This window comes from Coptis chinensis, chromosome 2 (assembly GCF_015680905.1).
Source record: "Coptis chinensis isolate HL-2020 chromosome 2, ASM1568090v1, whole genome shotgun sequence".
Lineage (NCBI taxonomy): Eukaryota > Viridiplantae > Streptophyta > Magnoliopsida > Ranunculales > Ranunculaceae > Coptis > Coptis chinensis.
Window position 1 is genome coordinate 7,450,061 of NC_141457.1, and position 15,759 is coordinate 7,465,819.

A 15,759-nucleotide genomic window follows, 5' to 3' on the forward strand; every position below is an offset into this window, starting at 1 on the left:
GATGCGAATCTGATAATAACCAGATTTTAAGTCAAGCTTGGTAAATACGACAACACCATGTAACTGATCTAGAAGATCATCTAACCGGGGAATAGGAAATCTGTATTTGGTAGTGATCCATTCTTCTTGGGAACTAATAAAGCAGGAACCACACATGGGCTTAAACTTTCCCGAATAAATCCTTTAGTAAGCAAATCGGTAACCTGTCGCTGTAACTTAGCATGTTCTTTCAGACTCATCCGATAATGCGGACGATTTGGGATTTTAGAACTAGGAACCAAATCGATTTGGTGCTGGATATCCCTCATAAGAGGCAAACTAGCCGGTAACTCATCCGGAAAAAGGTCCGCGAACTCCTATAGTAATCCCTGCACACATGCTGACACTGCAATCTTAGGCGTGTTAGGTTCACACATTAAAATAAACACGTGACTAGCACCAAGCATTTCGGTCTCAAAACTGTGCAAAGCCAAACAAGAAGACTTTGGCTCGGCTGAGACTGTGGGCACAGGCTCCTGAGTAGGTACTAACACAATTTTAACACCCTCAAACTGAAAACTATGAGTATGCTTCCAACCATCATGAGCAACCCGCCGATCAAATTGCCAGGGGCGACCCAATAACAAATGGCAAGCATCCATAGTAACAACATCACACCAGACCTTATCAACATACTTAGAACCAATAGAAAAAGAAACCAAACAACGTTTAGTCACTGTTACCTCTGTGCCTCTCTTCAGCCAAGAGAGAGAATAAGGCACCGGATGTTTCTCAGTGGCCAAGTTAAGCTTACGAACAGCTTCAGAAGAGATGACATTCTCACAGCTACCTGAATCAATAACCAGCTTACAGACCTTTCCTAGAATGATACAAGTCGACTGGAAAATATGATTGCGGAGCCAACCATCACCCTCAGTTTCCTTAGGAGTAAAACGCAGTCGGCGCACCACTAGAAGTTCACCCCTGTCACCAGTGACTATTTCTTCCGGACTGTCATCCGAACCCACATCAAAGATGGGAGCCCCCAGAAAACCACCCACGGGATCCTCATCAATATTCTCATTCTCGGCAAACAAAATCTTACCAGGAGCTGGCGGTTTGGAACATCGGTTAGCATAGTGACCTATCTCCCCACAACGAAAACACTTAACTGCATTAGCGCCACGACCTATAGCTTTAGGACCCTGCGGCCTAGTGATAGGAACATTAGGAGTACGGGGAACAGGACCACTACTCCTGCGGTTCTGTTGTTTTTCCAGAATTAAGGCACGTTGATGAGCCTCAGAGACCGAAAAAGCATCAAACAGGTTTAAGGCATCCTGCAGGTTAGAACGGAAACCCCCAATATAACGGGCCACTAAGCGATCATCGGACTCAAATCAAATCTACACGAGACAATAACTGATAAAAATCTTTGGTATAGTCATCCACAGATTTTGCACCTTGATGCAAGTTCTGAAAGCGTTGATATAGTTCACACGTATAATTGAATGGTAAAAATTGGCACGGAGATATTTTTTAAGTTTTCCCCAATCAATGATTTTAGATTTACCTCTTCAGTGACAAGTCGCTTTCAACTGTTGCCACCAAGCCATAGCACGGCCACAAAAATGAGTTGCCACAAGCGCCACCTGTTTATCGTCTGGCATTTCTTTGAACTCCATAACCTCCTCCACAGTCCCGAGCCAATCAATCAGATTGTCCGGCTGTAAGCTGCCATGAAACTCAGGCAAATCAATTTTCAAACCCGATTCCCAGCGTCTGTTCTCCCTGTGTTGCGGAATACGGGGGAAATTATCATCCTCCTCCAAAATAGCAAAGGGGTTGTTATCCTTTGCCTCCAGATTGTCCTCTATATGTTGTGGTGTACGGTCTTGTGGTTAGTCGGGTTGCCGATTAAGGGCATCGACCTGGCGGGTTAGCGCTGATAGGGTTATATACTAAAAGCATTACTTTTGTATTAACTCTAATTCTTTATATTTTGAATGAGAATTATATGGGCAAATGTTATGCATATTATATATATTATTAGTTATATGCATGTGTCTAATACTTTATGTTGTAGATGATATGGTATGGACACACAAAAGATCATATCATCAGTACCTTATAAAGTATAAGCAAACGTTCATAACCTAGATGGATTTGGAGAAACCATTGGTACAGTTGTAGTATAATCTAGTATTAGTCTATCTTGACTATATGATTACACTAGTACACTTTGTGTGTATTGAACAGGACCAAGTGAGGTTGTTTCTCTTTATATTGACTATATAAGAGAACAAACGCCTCTGTTATTATGGATGCTTGTTCTCTTAATCCGGATATAATAACGGGCAGTTACATGCATTGAAAAGAGAGGCAAAAAAAAGATAGATCCAAAATTGAAAAGAGAGGCAAGAAAAGAGAGATCCAAAATTGGTTCTAGCTATGGAGAAAGAAGGGGGTTGGTAGATCGTTGCCCACACAACGTCCAATCTATTGAAAGGAATACAACAGAAGATCAAGGGGTTGATTGTTGATTCGGATTCATAGCTATTGGATTCTCAGAGTTGTCAAGAAGCCGGATTTACAGGTATGTTTTCCAATCCAAAATCGTGAGAACCATTAATTCCGCTGCGCGTGGTTTTCACGGTTTGTAGAAATATTCATTCTGAAATAACGGTTCCTACAAGCGCTACTACCTACCTTGAAAGTTTGTCCATGCGGCCACGAGCATACACATCGTCCAGAAAAGCTTCTCTCTGAGGTCTACCACGTCTTCTTGCTACTTGACGAGGCATATTTAGATCGTAGCTAAATCTGATACCAACTAATGTAATACTAAGTGCGTTAGCTCACAAACAATCAAAAGAATCGCTCTTTAACCAAGAAACGATGAAATAACTTTATAAAATCAATGAATAGTCTTATCACAACCCTCCTAAGCCTTTAAATAGGCGTCCTAACCCTAAACTAAACAAGCGGTGACTTTCCAAAACCAATCCTACCAAAATAAGCAAAACAATAACTTTATTCGTGTAAAGCCCACGATAAGGCCCAGAGTGCGACTCGCGCTTATGGCAAGACAAAATTAAGCGCGACCCACGCTATCGCTACTATAACATTCACTCGCTTTGAGCGCGACCCACGCTTGGATCAAGGCAAAACTGAGCGCGCCCTGCGCTCGTACTCCTTAAAGCCAATATTCATACATTGACAACCCTATCGTATTCATCAAGGTATTCTTCTGCAAGCATCTGTACTACATCAAAATCCTAATCTATTTTCTTTATATAGGTACATATAAAAAAAGGTGAGAAAATGGGCTTTGGGCCGAAATATCGACAAACTATCAAAATTCCGGAAAGTTTTGAATTTGTTTAACTTCAAACGATACTATCAGGCCGTGAGGGAGAAATCCAGCAGCTTTGGTTTCAAACGACCAGCGTGTATCGCTCGGCCTTCTTCCCAAACGATTTCATCATGTTGCTCGGGTTTCTTCCCAAACGACTTCAACAGGTCGTTCAAGTTATTTCCAGGAGCTTTCCCTCCAAACGACCTTATCAGATCATGAGGGAGCTTTAACCATGACACAACATGGTCGTTCAAAGCATGTTGGTTGGACACCGGAGCGAAGCTTGACGGTTCCATAACCCAACAATCTCCCACTTGGAACCTTCGAGATTCTATATGCACATCACATCTCAATTGTAACAACTCAATCCAAATTCAATTTACTATTGAAACACTCGGCTCATCCAACATAGTCTTCAAGCTAGAAGACGCACGGAAGTTGAACACAACTTCAACTTCTCAGTAGGCACGGTTTTGGTCAACATATCCGTCGGATTCTCACTCCCTTGGATCTTCTCAAGTGCCAAAACCTCATCCTTCAATAGAGATTGGATAAAATGATACCAAAGACCAATGTGCTTGGTCCTAGAATGAAAAGCGGAATTTTTAGCAAGATGTATAGCACTTTGACTGTCACTATGTAACATACTCCTCTCTTGCTTCATCCCAAGCTCTTCCATCAATCCCTGTAACCAAATCATCTCCTTGCTTGCCTCTGTAATGGCCACATACTCTGTTTCTGTGGTAGACAAAGCAACAATCTTCTGTAATTGAGAAATCCAACTCACTGCAGTAGCACCTACTGTAAAGACATAACAAGTAGTGCTTCTTCTACGATCTACCTCACCTGCAAATCGGCATCCACATACCCCTGTAAGTTCACAACACCCCTTCCATAACATAGGCATTTCTCAGTAGTACCTCTCAGATATCTCAATATCTACTTCACGGCTTCCCAACGTTGCTTGCCAGGATTAGACATAAATCTACTAACAGCTCCCACTGCTTGGGCTATATCTGGATGCGTGCAAACCATGACATACATAAGACTTCCAATGGCAGAGGCATATGGTACCTTAGCCATGAAGTTTCTTTCCTCAACAGTCTTGGGAGAGTGTTCCTTGGACAACTTGAAGTGGACTGCCAAAGGTGTGCAAACTAGTTTCGCACCACCCATGTTGAACCTCTTCAATACCTTCTCAATATACTCAGCCTGAGACAACTCCAGAATACCTTTCTGCCTATCTTTTCTGATCCTCATCCCTAGAATCTATTTCGTTGCACCCAAGTTCTTCATAGAGAACTCACTTGCCAACTTCTCTTTCAATATCCCAATTTCTGACATATCAGAACTCGCTACTAACATATCATCAACATATAGTAATAGGATGACGTAGCTGGAGTCGAACCTCTTGAAGTAGCAACAATGGTCAGTGTTGCACTTATAGTAGCCATTTCTTTGCATGAAGTTATCAAACTTCCTATACCACTGCCTAGGGGCTTGTTTCAAACCATACAAGCTCTTTCTGAGCCTGCACACCATATTCTCTTTACCTTTCTTGATGAAACCCTCTGGTTGCTGTATGCAAATTTCCTCAACTAGGTCACCATGGAGGAAGACAGTTTTAACACCCAACTGCTTAAGATACAAATCTTCCGCTGCAACAATACTCAACACTGACCGAATAGTATTCAGTTTCACCACTGGGGAGAATATCTCTGTGAAGTCAACACCTACTTTCTGCTGAAAACCTTTGACTACTAGCCTCGCTTTGTATCTCTTGGAACCATCATGTTCCTCTTTGACTCTAAACACCCATTTGTTTTGTAGAGCCTTCTTGCCCATGAGTAGTTTGGCTAACTCCCAAGTGCCATTAGAGATGAGGGACTTCATCTCATCTTGCATAGTAAGCTCCCACTTGCTTGCATCACTCGCCTCCAATGCTTCATCATAGCATTAAGGCTTGCCACCATCAGTAAGTAGCAAGTATTTCACATAGGTGGAGGGTGGATATCTCGTACTCGGTACATGTGGCCTGGATGTCTTCCTTGGGGAACGAGGTGGAGATGGACTTGGTGGTGTAGTATCCTTATTGTTATCTGAGTCACTACTACTGTCATCCTCTGACTGTGGGGCTCTCACTATACCACGACTTACATCAAAGTCTTCCAACTCAACATACTCTGTGCCACTCTCTGTAACCGATTCCTTGGTTTGTGCTTCATCTCTGTCCTTGAACATCACCTTTTCATTAAACACAACATCTTTACTACAAATGATTTTCCAATTTTGATAATCCCAAAAGCGATACCCAAAATCATCACCGCCATAGCCGATGAAGGTACACTTTAGTGAATTAGCATCAAGCTTGCTTCTAGCTTGGTCACTAATGTGGACATAGGACACACAACCAAACATCTTCAAATGGGAAAGGTTCACATCCTTCCCACTCCACATTTCCTCTGGAATCTATTAGGCACTGACAGTCCTCTATTAATAAGGTAAGCTGCTGTGCTAACACTTTCTGCCCAGAACTGCTTGGGCAAGCCTGCTAGTGTACGCATACACCTAGCTATTTCTGTCAGTGTTCTATTCATCCATTTTTCAACCCCATTCTGCTGAGGTGTCCCTGGCAAAGTCTTTTCCATCTTGATGCCATTATCAGCACAGTACTTCTTAAAACCTGAATCCTCATACTCTCCACCGTTGTCAGATCTCAGCTTATTTACTTTCAAGCTTGTCTCATTCTCAACCATGGCCTTCCAAGTCTTGAACACTTCAATTACTTCTGACTTGTGTCTCAAGAAATAGACCCACACCTTCCTAGTATGGTCATCAATAAAATTCACAAAATATAACTTTCCACCAAGTGAAGAGACATTAGTTGGTCCCTAGACATCTGTATGAATCAACTCAAGCTTGCTAGCTTTCGGAGTCTGACCCATCTTCTGAAAAATCACCCGCTTCTGCTTTCCAAATACACAGTTATCACAGAAGTCAATTTCAGTCGACTGTAATTTTGGGAGTTTACCAGATGAGTGAAGGATTTGCATTCCTTTCTCACTCATGTGACCAAGTCTGTGGTGCCAAACATTTGGATCCTCTTTGCCGTGTGCCACAACAATCGACTCACAACCATGTGTAGTCATGTAGAGAGTACCATCTCTCTTACCATTTGCAACAACCATTGAACCCTTCGAGACCTTCCAAGTGTTACCGGTGAGGACTGTGACAAATCCTTCACTTGCCAATTGCCCCATAGAAATCAAATTCTTCCTCAAATCCGGAACGTGTTTGACGTCCCTCAATAACCATGACGAGCCATTCATCTTGACATGCACGTCACCTTTACCGATGATGTCACAAGGTTGGTCATCACTGAGAAAGACTGTTCCAAGGTCACCTTCGGTGTAGTTCTCAAAGAACTCTCAATGTGAGGTAGCATGGAAAGATGCGTCAGAATCAAGTACCCAAGACTCCTTCTTATGCTCCATTGAACATATTAAAGCATCATCTACCATCTCAACAACACTAGCTTCTTGTTGAGGGACTATCCTGTCTCCGGATTTGCTCAGTTAGTACCATACTAACAACGTGTTCAAACTTCAATTTGGTCATTCCCGCAGAGCCACTAATAGCCACCATAGTCGCCTTCCAACTTGGAGGCAATTGTCCAAGTATCGCCAAAGCTAGCACCTCATCACTAAATGTAATCTTAACCCACTCCAATTGGTCCTTAGTTTGGTTGAATTCATTTAGGTGATCCTTGAAGGAGGTCCACTCCGACATTCTTATGCTAAAGAGCTTGGTGATCAAATAGACTTTGTTTGTGGCCGAGGGTTGTTCATACATGGTAGTAAGTGCCTCCATGAGAGACTTCGCCGTCTTCTCGGTTTTAATATTGAAGGCTATTAACTTCGAGAGGGTCAATCGGATTGTGGCCAATGCCTTTCTATCTTGCAAATCCCATACGCCTTGCGAAATCTCATCGGGCTTCTCACTTATCAAAGTTTCCATAAAATCCTTTTGATAGAGTACGTCCTTAATTTGCATCTTCCAATAGCCGAAGTTTGTACCATCAAACTTCTCTATCTTGTAGTTTTCTTTATCGGTCGTCATGACTTCCACTGAACCAAAACAACGGTGGAGAACCTCTCAGAGGAATTTCTACAAACACCTAGCTCTCAATGCTAAAGGTGTAGTATTTCCTCATTGTATATAATGATTCAACCTAACACTCTAATACCACTTGTTGGGAGATTTCACTAGGAAGTCACACCTCAACCTAGTTACTTTCTATCCCAAATGATTTCTCTTGGAGCTCACACCAAGAAAATCACTCACCCAAGACTTTGGTAGTTATCATAACAAACTCAACAAAGCAAAACCACTAATTTATCATCACAATTCATAGCAAACAATAAATATGGGAGTAAATGTAAAGAGACACAAAGATTTAAGGTGGTTCGGTAAATGTTACCTACGTCCACACAAGAGCCGAGTTTCCTTTATACTAAAGATTGGAGAGTTTACAAGAGGTAACTAGAATCAAGAACAAGAGGCCTCATTCAAACCCTAGCTCAATAGAGCTCCCACAATTCCCATGAAATGAATCTCTCAAAAGTTGTCTCAAAACCTTAATCTATTTTCTTTATATAGGTACATATAGAAAAAGATGAGAAAATGGGCTTTGGGCCGAAATATCGACAAACTATCAAAATTCCAGAAAATTTCAAATTTGTTTAACTTCAAACGACACCATCAGGTCGTGAGGGAGAAATCCAGCAACTTTGGTTTCAAACGACCAGCGCGTATCGCTCGGCCTTCTTCCCAAACGACTTCACCATGTCGCTCAGGTTTCTTCCCAAACGACTTCCACAGGTCGTTCAAGTTATTTCCAGGAGTTTTCCCTCCAAACGACCTCGTCAGATCGTGAGGGAGCTTCAACCACGACACAACATGGTCGTTCAAAGCATGTTGGTCGGACACCGGAGCGAAGCTCTACGGTTCCATAACCCAACAGCAGCTTCAAAAAACTAACAGAAAACATAAATACTGAAATAACACAAGAGGGTAAACTATCCAGCTCATGGAGCAAGTCAGTAACTATCCAGCTGACCTTTATAGTTGATTGCATTCCCTTTGAGAAGTTCACTGCAGGCAATCCTACTCCTTGTAGCAAAATAGTTTTTGTCTTCATCCCTAGGCGTACTTTAGGAATGACAATACCTTAGGCGTACCTGCCAATATAATAGTGTATGGTGGACACTTGTGCTAATCTTGGTCAAGAACTTATTGCCCGTAACTCTTAATCTATCTTGGCTGCTCGGGGAAGTTGAGACTGTAACAAGAAGAGTCGAAACCACTTGCTCAAAATCCATTTAAGTAAATTTGAAAATCCTCCTCAAACTTCTCCATTGCATGTAAAGATTAATATTCTCGCATACGTACTGCTACCCTATGGTCATCGACGAGAGCCAAACCATCCTCACTACTCTCTAGAGCTGGATAAGTGGCCGTCAGATATTTCCGAAATTCAGTCATCCACTCATTCATATGATCTTCGAAAAACTCGGGAAGGCTTGAAAATTAAGAGAATAAAAGATTCTACAACAAAGCCTCTGAGACTCGAAAAGGGGTTTAAGGGTATCAGCTTACCACCACCAGAACTGGAAGTAGAATCGATTAAAGCTGATGTTTGAAGGAATGTGTCAAGAAGTGGGGCCGCCAAAGCTATCTAGACAGTACTTAATTAAGATCGATATAAAGCTCGTTCGACTTATTCTCACATCTAAACTTCTTGAATAAATAATTAGCAGTACCAAGAATGGCATTAATCAAAGCGTAATCATTATTATTAACACGTTGAAGATTCGAAACAAGTTCAGATAACAATTAAGCCAAGACTTAGGGAAATCATGTTTACCAATCACAGATATTGCTTCACCAAGTTGGCTGCGAATGCGAGGACCCGAATGAAGCATAAGCGGAACAATACAGTTTTTGACTGTGTAAATTTTTATTTTAGTGTGAAATTAGAGAATTAAGTGTAAAGAGAGAGATTATTACCATAGAGCGAACAGAGAGGAAAAGACTATTTGCTTGGCAGCGTGGGTCTCAAGTCTCAAGTCTCAAGTCTCGAGTAATAGTTAAACGGTCGGTCAGTCTCTAATTCTAAGGGCATCTCCAATGGGGGGGTGTAAAATTACACCTCCACATAGGCTCTACATAGGTGCCACTAGGATTTTACACACCCACTCCACTCTAATATATTCAATAAAAAATATACACACCGGGTAGTTTTAGTGATGTATGAGAGAATAGTAGATTAATACGTTACTTATAGTGACGTCTGGATGTTTTGATGTTTCTTTAAGTCACGTTACTCACGTCCCGCTCATATTACATGAGGTACGTTACTTTAAGTAACGTGTTTCTCCAAGAACAAAAACAGAAGAAAAAAAGAAAAACAGAGACATTCCAGTAGTAGACTGAAATACTCCGATCCTTCCTCTCAACTCCATTCTTCTCTTCCAATGCCTCCTCGCAAACGTTTTTTTGGTAGTAGAGAGCTCTGTGATGAAGAATCAACAACATCAAGTGTACAAAACTTGGGGCAAGAAGATGAATTTGTCGCCCAAACACCGGATGAAAACACTCTATTTGAACCCATTGTTTTTACGGAATTTACCAATCCACAACAACATCCACCACTAATTCAAAGTCCAGAAACCCATGTATCTAACAGAGTGCTTGAAAATCAAGTAAGGTTTATTGTTTTTCATTATCAATTTGATGTTTTGGTGTTTATAAATAGTTTGATTAAATGTCTGTAAGAAACCATTGTATGTTTGGTTATTTTACTAAAAACTTGCATATTTAGTAAAACTAAAGGTGGACGTTATTTAGAAATAGTTTGATTAAATAACCGATGGCATGTAATGGGTGTAGTGGGCAGATGGTGGATTTTTGGTTTTGTTTTAATGGTTGTCCTACTCCTCATTCGAAATTAGTCGTTCCTTCTAGACTAAAGTGAGTCATTTTCTTCATGGTGATGGTTAAAGCAATTTTGATATTCATAGAGAATTTTTGCCCACTTTCCTATTACCTGCACAAGTCTAAGAAACCAAATACAATTTTTAATCCACCAATGAGTTGTTTTCGAACTTGTACTTCTTCCTAGAACCAAATACAATGCGATATCATTTATTTATTCGATAAATTGATATCATTTATTTTGATCCTCATATACTGTTTTGATTAATGGACATTGTTTTTATGTAAATGACTAATTACAGGGTGTAACTAAATGGTTAATTCGTTGCTTTTGGGAATCAGTTCAAATTTTTTGGAAAACTCTCCGTAGTAGAAAGGAGCCGGGGTTCATAAGAATTTGTAATGCCATATTGGCGACTCCGTTTGGTGGTATCATTAACATTCTATATTTGCAAAATGACAAGGCGCTAATATACTCCTTGGTTGAGCGTTGGTGGGATACCACACATAGCTTCCACTTTCCATGGGGAGAGGCCACCATCACCCCATTAGACTTCACCATGTTTACGGGGTTGAGTATAGGGAGAGGAAGACTCTTACAATCTGACCGTAGTTATGAGACTTTTGAAATGGCGCACCAGCTATTTCCTGGAAAAGAATTTGAAGATGATGATTCGTTTAAGGCATTGAGGTTGAGTCCAACTAATTGGACATGCACTGGGATACAATGTAGATGGTTTGAAGATAGGTATGTGAATTACATTTTGGAGCAACCTAAAGGGTGGGGAGCCAGGGGCTGATCACGAGGAAGAGTACATACTTGCTTTTTTGTTTTATATGGTTGGTCAAACATTTTTCAAAACAGGGACAAGTTCCATTCGCCTTTCCCTAGTTACGAATCTTCTGGATAGGTCGGCCATGAATGATATTGACTTTGGTGGTGCCATTTATGCGTATTTGTTTAGAGGCATGGATGAGGATGTACGTATTAAATCCAGTCGTGGGCAAATAGTGGGATTTTGTATCATCTTGCAGGTAATCAAATCTTAAATTTTTATTTTACTTTGTAAAGTAGTCGAATCAAAATATTCATCTTGCATGCTGTGTATATTTGTAATACAGACGAACTAATGCTAACCATTATTTTATTTTTTATTATAGTATTGGTGGTTTGAGTACGCGCGTACTTTGAACCCCATTCAAGATTCATTGTACAACGCGGATGAAATTCCAAGGATAAAGGCCTGGGGAAAAGATAGAATTGAGAAACACTATGGAATGGTAAGACACAATATTGATTTGTCTCATCAGTAGATTGAGATGGCTACTACTAACAAGATTGTATGGACACCATGGAGTACGGCATGCATAATGGTGAGAGAACGTGATTCATTTTCTGAGGATGGTTTGATGCAAAACTATTGGGATATTTGTGCCATGCCTTGGACTTGAGTAGGAGGAGGGTGGTTTTTGTTGCGCCCGGCCCTTTAAATGCATGGTACCTCGGGGATCAAGCTTGGCGCCAACTTACAGGGGAGGTTGCTATCCCCTACCCACCACCGGAGTATATGTGTGCTATAGATATCATTTTTGCGCAGTTATTGTGGTACCGGGAGAACCATTGGCCATGTGCTAGTTCTTTTATCACTATAGATGATGGCACTTATGACACTTATTGGGTTATTGTTTCTCGAGGTTCCCTCTTGCCAGGCCCTGTTTATCGTGCATCCAACCTTGATTTAGTCACTCCTGAGGCCTTAAGACATGACCTCCAATTCCCAAGGCCTTCACAGGCAACCTATGCACCAAGTGCATATAATGCTCATGTGCTGCTAGGGGTTGACCCGACAGACGATGTTTGGACGGCACGTATGGTTGGATTAGATGGTGAACTAGTTAATTGTGTGATTCCACACATTGACGATAGTGTATTACCACAGCTAGATCCACACATTGAGGAACATGACGTGGTAAGTTTTATGTGCTCAAATTAGTTAATTGTTTTATTTTATTTTTTCAGTAAACTAATGTATATTTTTTTCATATAAATAGGATACTCTGCGGTATGTATGCCCTGTCATTGAGATTGACACATGGCATGCACCGAGTTCTACTTGACACATCTCGATAGAGTTTCGAAGACCTACAGGTTGAGAGGACGAGGGCGGCTCATCAATCGATAAACACATCACTTTTCTTCAAATATTGGAAATCTTTCATTCATATCTACATCATGAGTTGTGTGAGTTGAGAACATTAGTTAGAATTATGTGTTCTTGGCAATCACATTGGCGCCGTCTGTGGATCTAGAACAAGAAAAATTCAGATTTTCTTCTTCTAAGATCAATAATCCAGAGTTTTCTACAGGTTTGAGTGAAGGAATTGAAGTGAGATAGAAGAGTGTGAATTCGGCTACAATGGCTCCTAAGAAGAAAGCAAATAGTAAAAGAATGGAGAACGATAATCAATCATATACAAGAAATACAAGAGCTTCAGTAAGTTGAAGGGAGATGGAAGCAAATATGGATGTAGAGATGTCGCTTCAGCAAGTGTTGAAAAGATTGAAAGAAGTAGAGAGGCAGAATGCTATCTTACTAAAGGAAAATCAAGAGATGAAGAAAGGAGAATCAGTGTTGAATAAAGGGGGTCCAAGTAACGTGGTTAGAGATTTTCAGGAGGAAGAAGAGGAGGAATGTAGTTCAAAATTAGGTAGTCAGAATATAGGAAGGGCATCAATAAGAAATGAGAAAGGGGCAGAAGTATCGCCAGTAGCTGAAATGTTGATACCACTGCCCATAACTAAGGAAATGATACAAGAAATGATGATAAAACAACTGGGAAATCAAGTGCTTGAGAAGACTTCAGCGTCAATAAGGAAATTGGCGGATGATGTTAGTAGAAATCCGATACATCAAAGTATCGAGATGATGCCCGTTCCACCGAAGTTTAAACTGTCTAAATTCACTCAATATGATGGGTTATCGGATCCGATGTACCATCTCTTCGCATACTGGCATCAGTTTTCAATATGTAAGGGAACTGCATATCTGGATTCATTGCTATGCAAATCCTTTTCTTCAAGTCTGAAGGGGAAGGCATTAAAGTGGTTCTGTTCTTTACAAGAGGGATCAATATCGATTGAAGAAAAATTTCTGACCAATTATGGGCATCAGCGAGTGAAACCAAAGCAGGTATCGGCTTTGTTCCAACTAAAGTAGGGAAATAAGGAATCTCTAAAAGGGTTCTTGTCGCGATTCAAAGCAGAGGCGCAGTTAGTAGAACATTTGGATGAGTCAGAAATGACAGCAGTAATGGCCTTTCAGACAGGGCTCATTCTTGCGTCCGATATGCACAAGTATATGCTTCGAAAGGATATTAAGACTCTAAGAGAGCTCTATGATAAAGTCGAGAAAGATGTGCAAGTTGAAGAGGGTGTTCTATCAGCTTTAGTTCAACTTGTGTTACAAGTATCTGAGGCAAGCAACTTAGCCAAAGAAGAGACCCATCATAAATCCGATAAGAGAAAGGCGAATGATTCTTATTCGAAATTCGAGGGTCAACCTTCACAGAAAAAGAAATTCGATAAGTCATTAAGAGAGGAGTTGGATCCGTCCAATTATATCACTATTAATACTACATTGGAAGACATTTTGAGAAGGGTTGGGAAAGAGCCTTATTTCCAACATCCGACTCACAAACCTCGGGAGATAGTAGATAAACCCTTCTGTAATTTTCACAAGGTAAAGAATCACGAGACGAACAAGTGTCTTCAATTGCTTAGGGAAGTAGATCGATTAATGAGAGATGGAAAACTCAGGGAGTTTAGAGCTGATGCTAGACCAAAGGTGGCGGCAATGATGAATGATAAGCCTTTAGGGGTGATCAATATGATATATAAGGGGGTTATCCCACAGAAGAAAATCATAAGGGATAAAATTAAGAAGATATCGACAATCAAGGAGGTGCTGGAAGTAAATGTGGAGCCGATCCCAGTAGACCTTGCTCTCATATTGGCAAGCATACCTGGAGCTATTATGTTTGTACCCGATGATTTGTCAAAGGTAATGTTACCTCATGATAATGCTCTGTTGATTACATTAAGAATATCAGGATATGGTGTGCAAAAGATATTGGTGGATTGTGGTAGTTCTGTCAATATTCTGTTTTGGAAAGCATATACATGCATCGGATTTGATGAGTCCCATTTAAAAGAACCACAGTTTAATGTGTTTGGTTTCAATGGAACCTCGACAAGACCAGCGGGGGAAATCAAGTTTCCAGTAAGGGCAGGCCCATAGACTATTATGACTAAGTTTATAGTCATAAAGCATCATTTAGATCATAATGCCATTTTGGGAAGAAAATGGATACATGCTATGAGAGCAGTTTTGAGTACGTTTTATCAAGTTATCAGATTTCCGACAATGTATGGGCCACATGAGATAAGAGGCGACCAGTCAGAATCTGAGAAGTGCAATTTTGTTACCGTGAAGGGTATGATGAAAGAGGAGAAAGTGGACACTGGGGGCGTCTCAGAAGTCGCCAGACAGTAATTAATGGAAAATTCATCTCCAAAATCCGATAGCAAAAACCATCAGGAGGATGTTAGATTCACATCGGAGATGAAGATAGAGCCCGAGATAATCCTAAGTAAGACAATGGAGGACAAGACAATGAAAGTTGCTTTACTTTCATTGGAACAGAAATGAGTTCAGAAATCAAGAGTGATTTGATCGAGTTTCTAAAGAAAAATAAAGATGTATTTGCTTGGTCGATGGCTGATCTTCCTGGTATTGACCCTCAGATATGTTCTCATAAGTTGAATATGCGAGAAGGAGCAACCCCAATTCATCAACGGCATAGAAGGGTCAGGCCGATATACACGCAAGCAGTACAAAATGAAATTTAGAAAATGCTAGAATGTGGAATCATTAAAGAGATTGATAATTCAGAATGGGTTGCAAACATTGTTGTTGTCCCGAAAAAGAATGGCAAGGTTCGGATATGTGTTGATTTCACAGATGTTAACAAACAATGCCCGGAGGACTATTATCCGATGCCTAGAATTGATGAACTGGTCGATAGAACAGCTGGGTTTAAATTGTTGAGTTTCTGCGATGGTCATTCAGGTTATTTCCAGATTATTATGTCAGTATTAGATCAATTGAAGACAATATTTGTTGTTAAAAGGGGTCTTTACTGTTTCATTAGAATGCCATTCGGTTTGAAGAATACAGGGGCAACCTATCAGCGACTGGTGGAAAAGATGTTCAAGCATCTGATTAAGCATATTGTGGAAGTATACATAGATGATATGATCATCAAATAAAAAAAGGCGAGTAATCATGTTCAAGATTTGGATACGGTGTTCCGAATATTCCGACAGTTCAGTATGAAGCTTAACCCTGAGAAATGGACTTTCGGGG

General features: G+C 40.6%; 1 protein-coding gene across 1 annotated transcript; it reads left to right on the plus strand.

The window, feature by feature from the left end:
* Window positions 1-13,632: 13,632 nt before the first annotated feature.
* On the plus strand, window positions 13,633-14,631 carry LOC147514654 (uncharacterized). The gene has a single exon (XM_086592648.1). The coding sequence runs from the start codon at window positions 13,633-13,635 to the stop codon at window positions 14,629-14,631; it is 999 nt and encodes a 332-aa protein (XP_086448774.1).
* The last annotated feature ends 1,128 nt before the right edge of the window (window positions 14,632-15,759 follow it).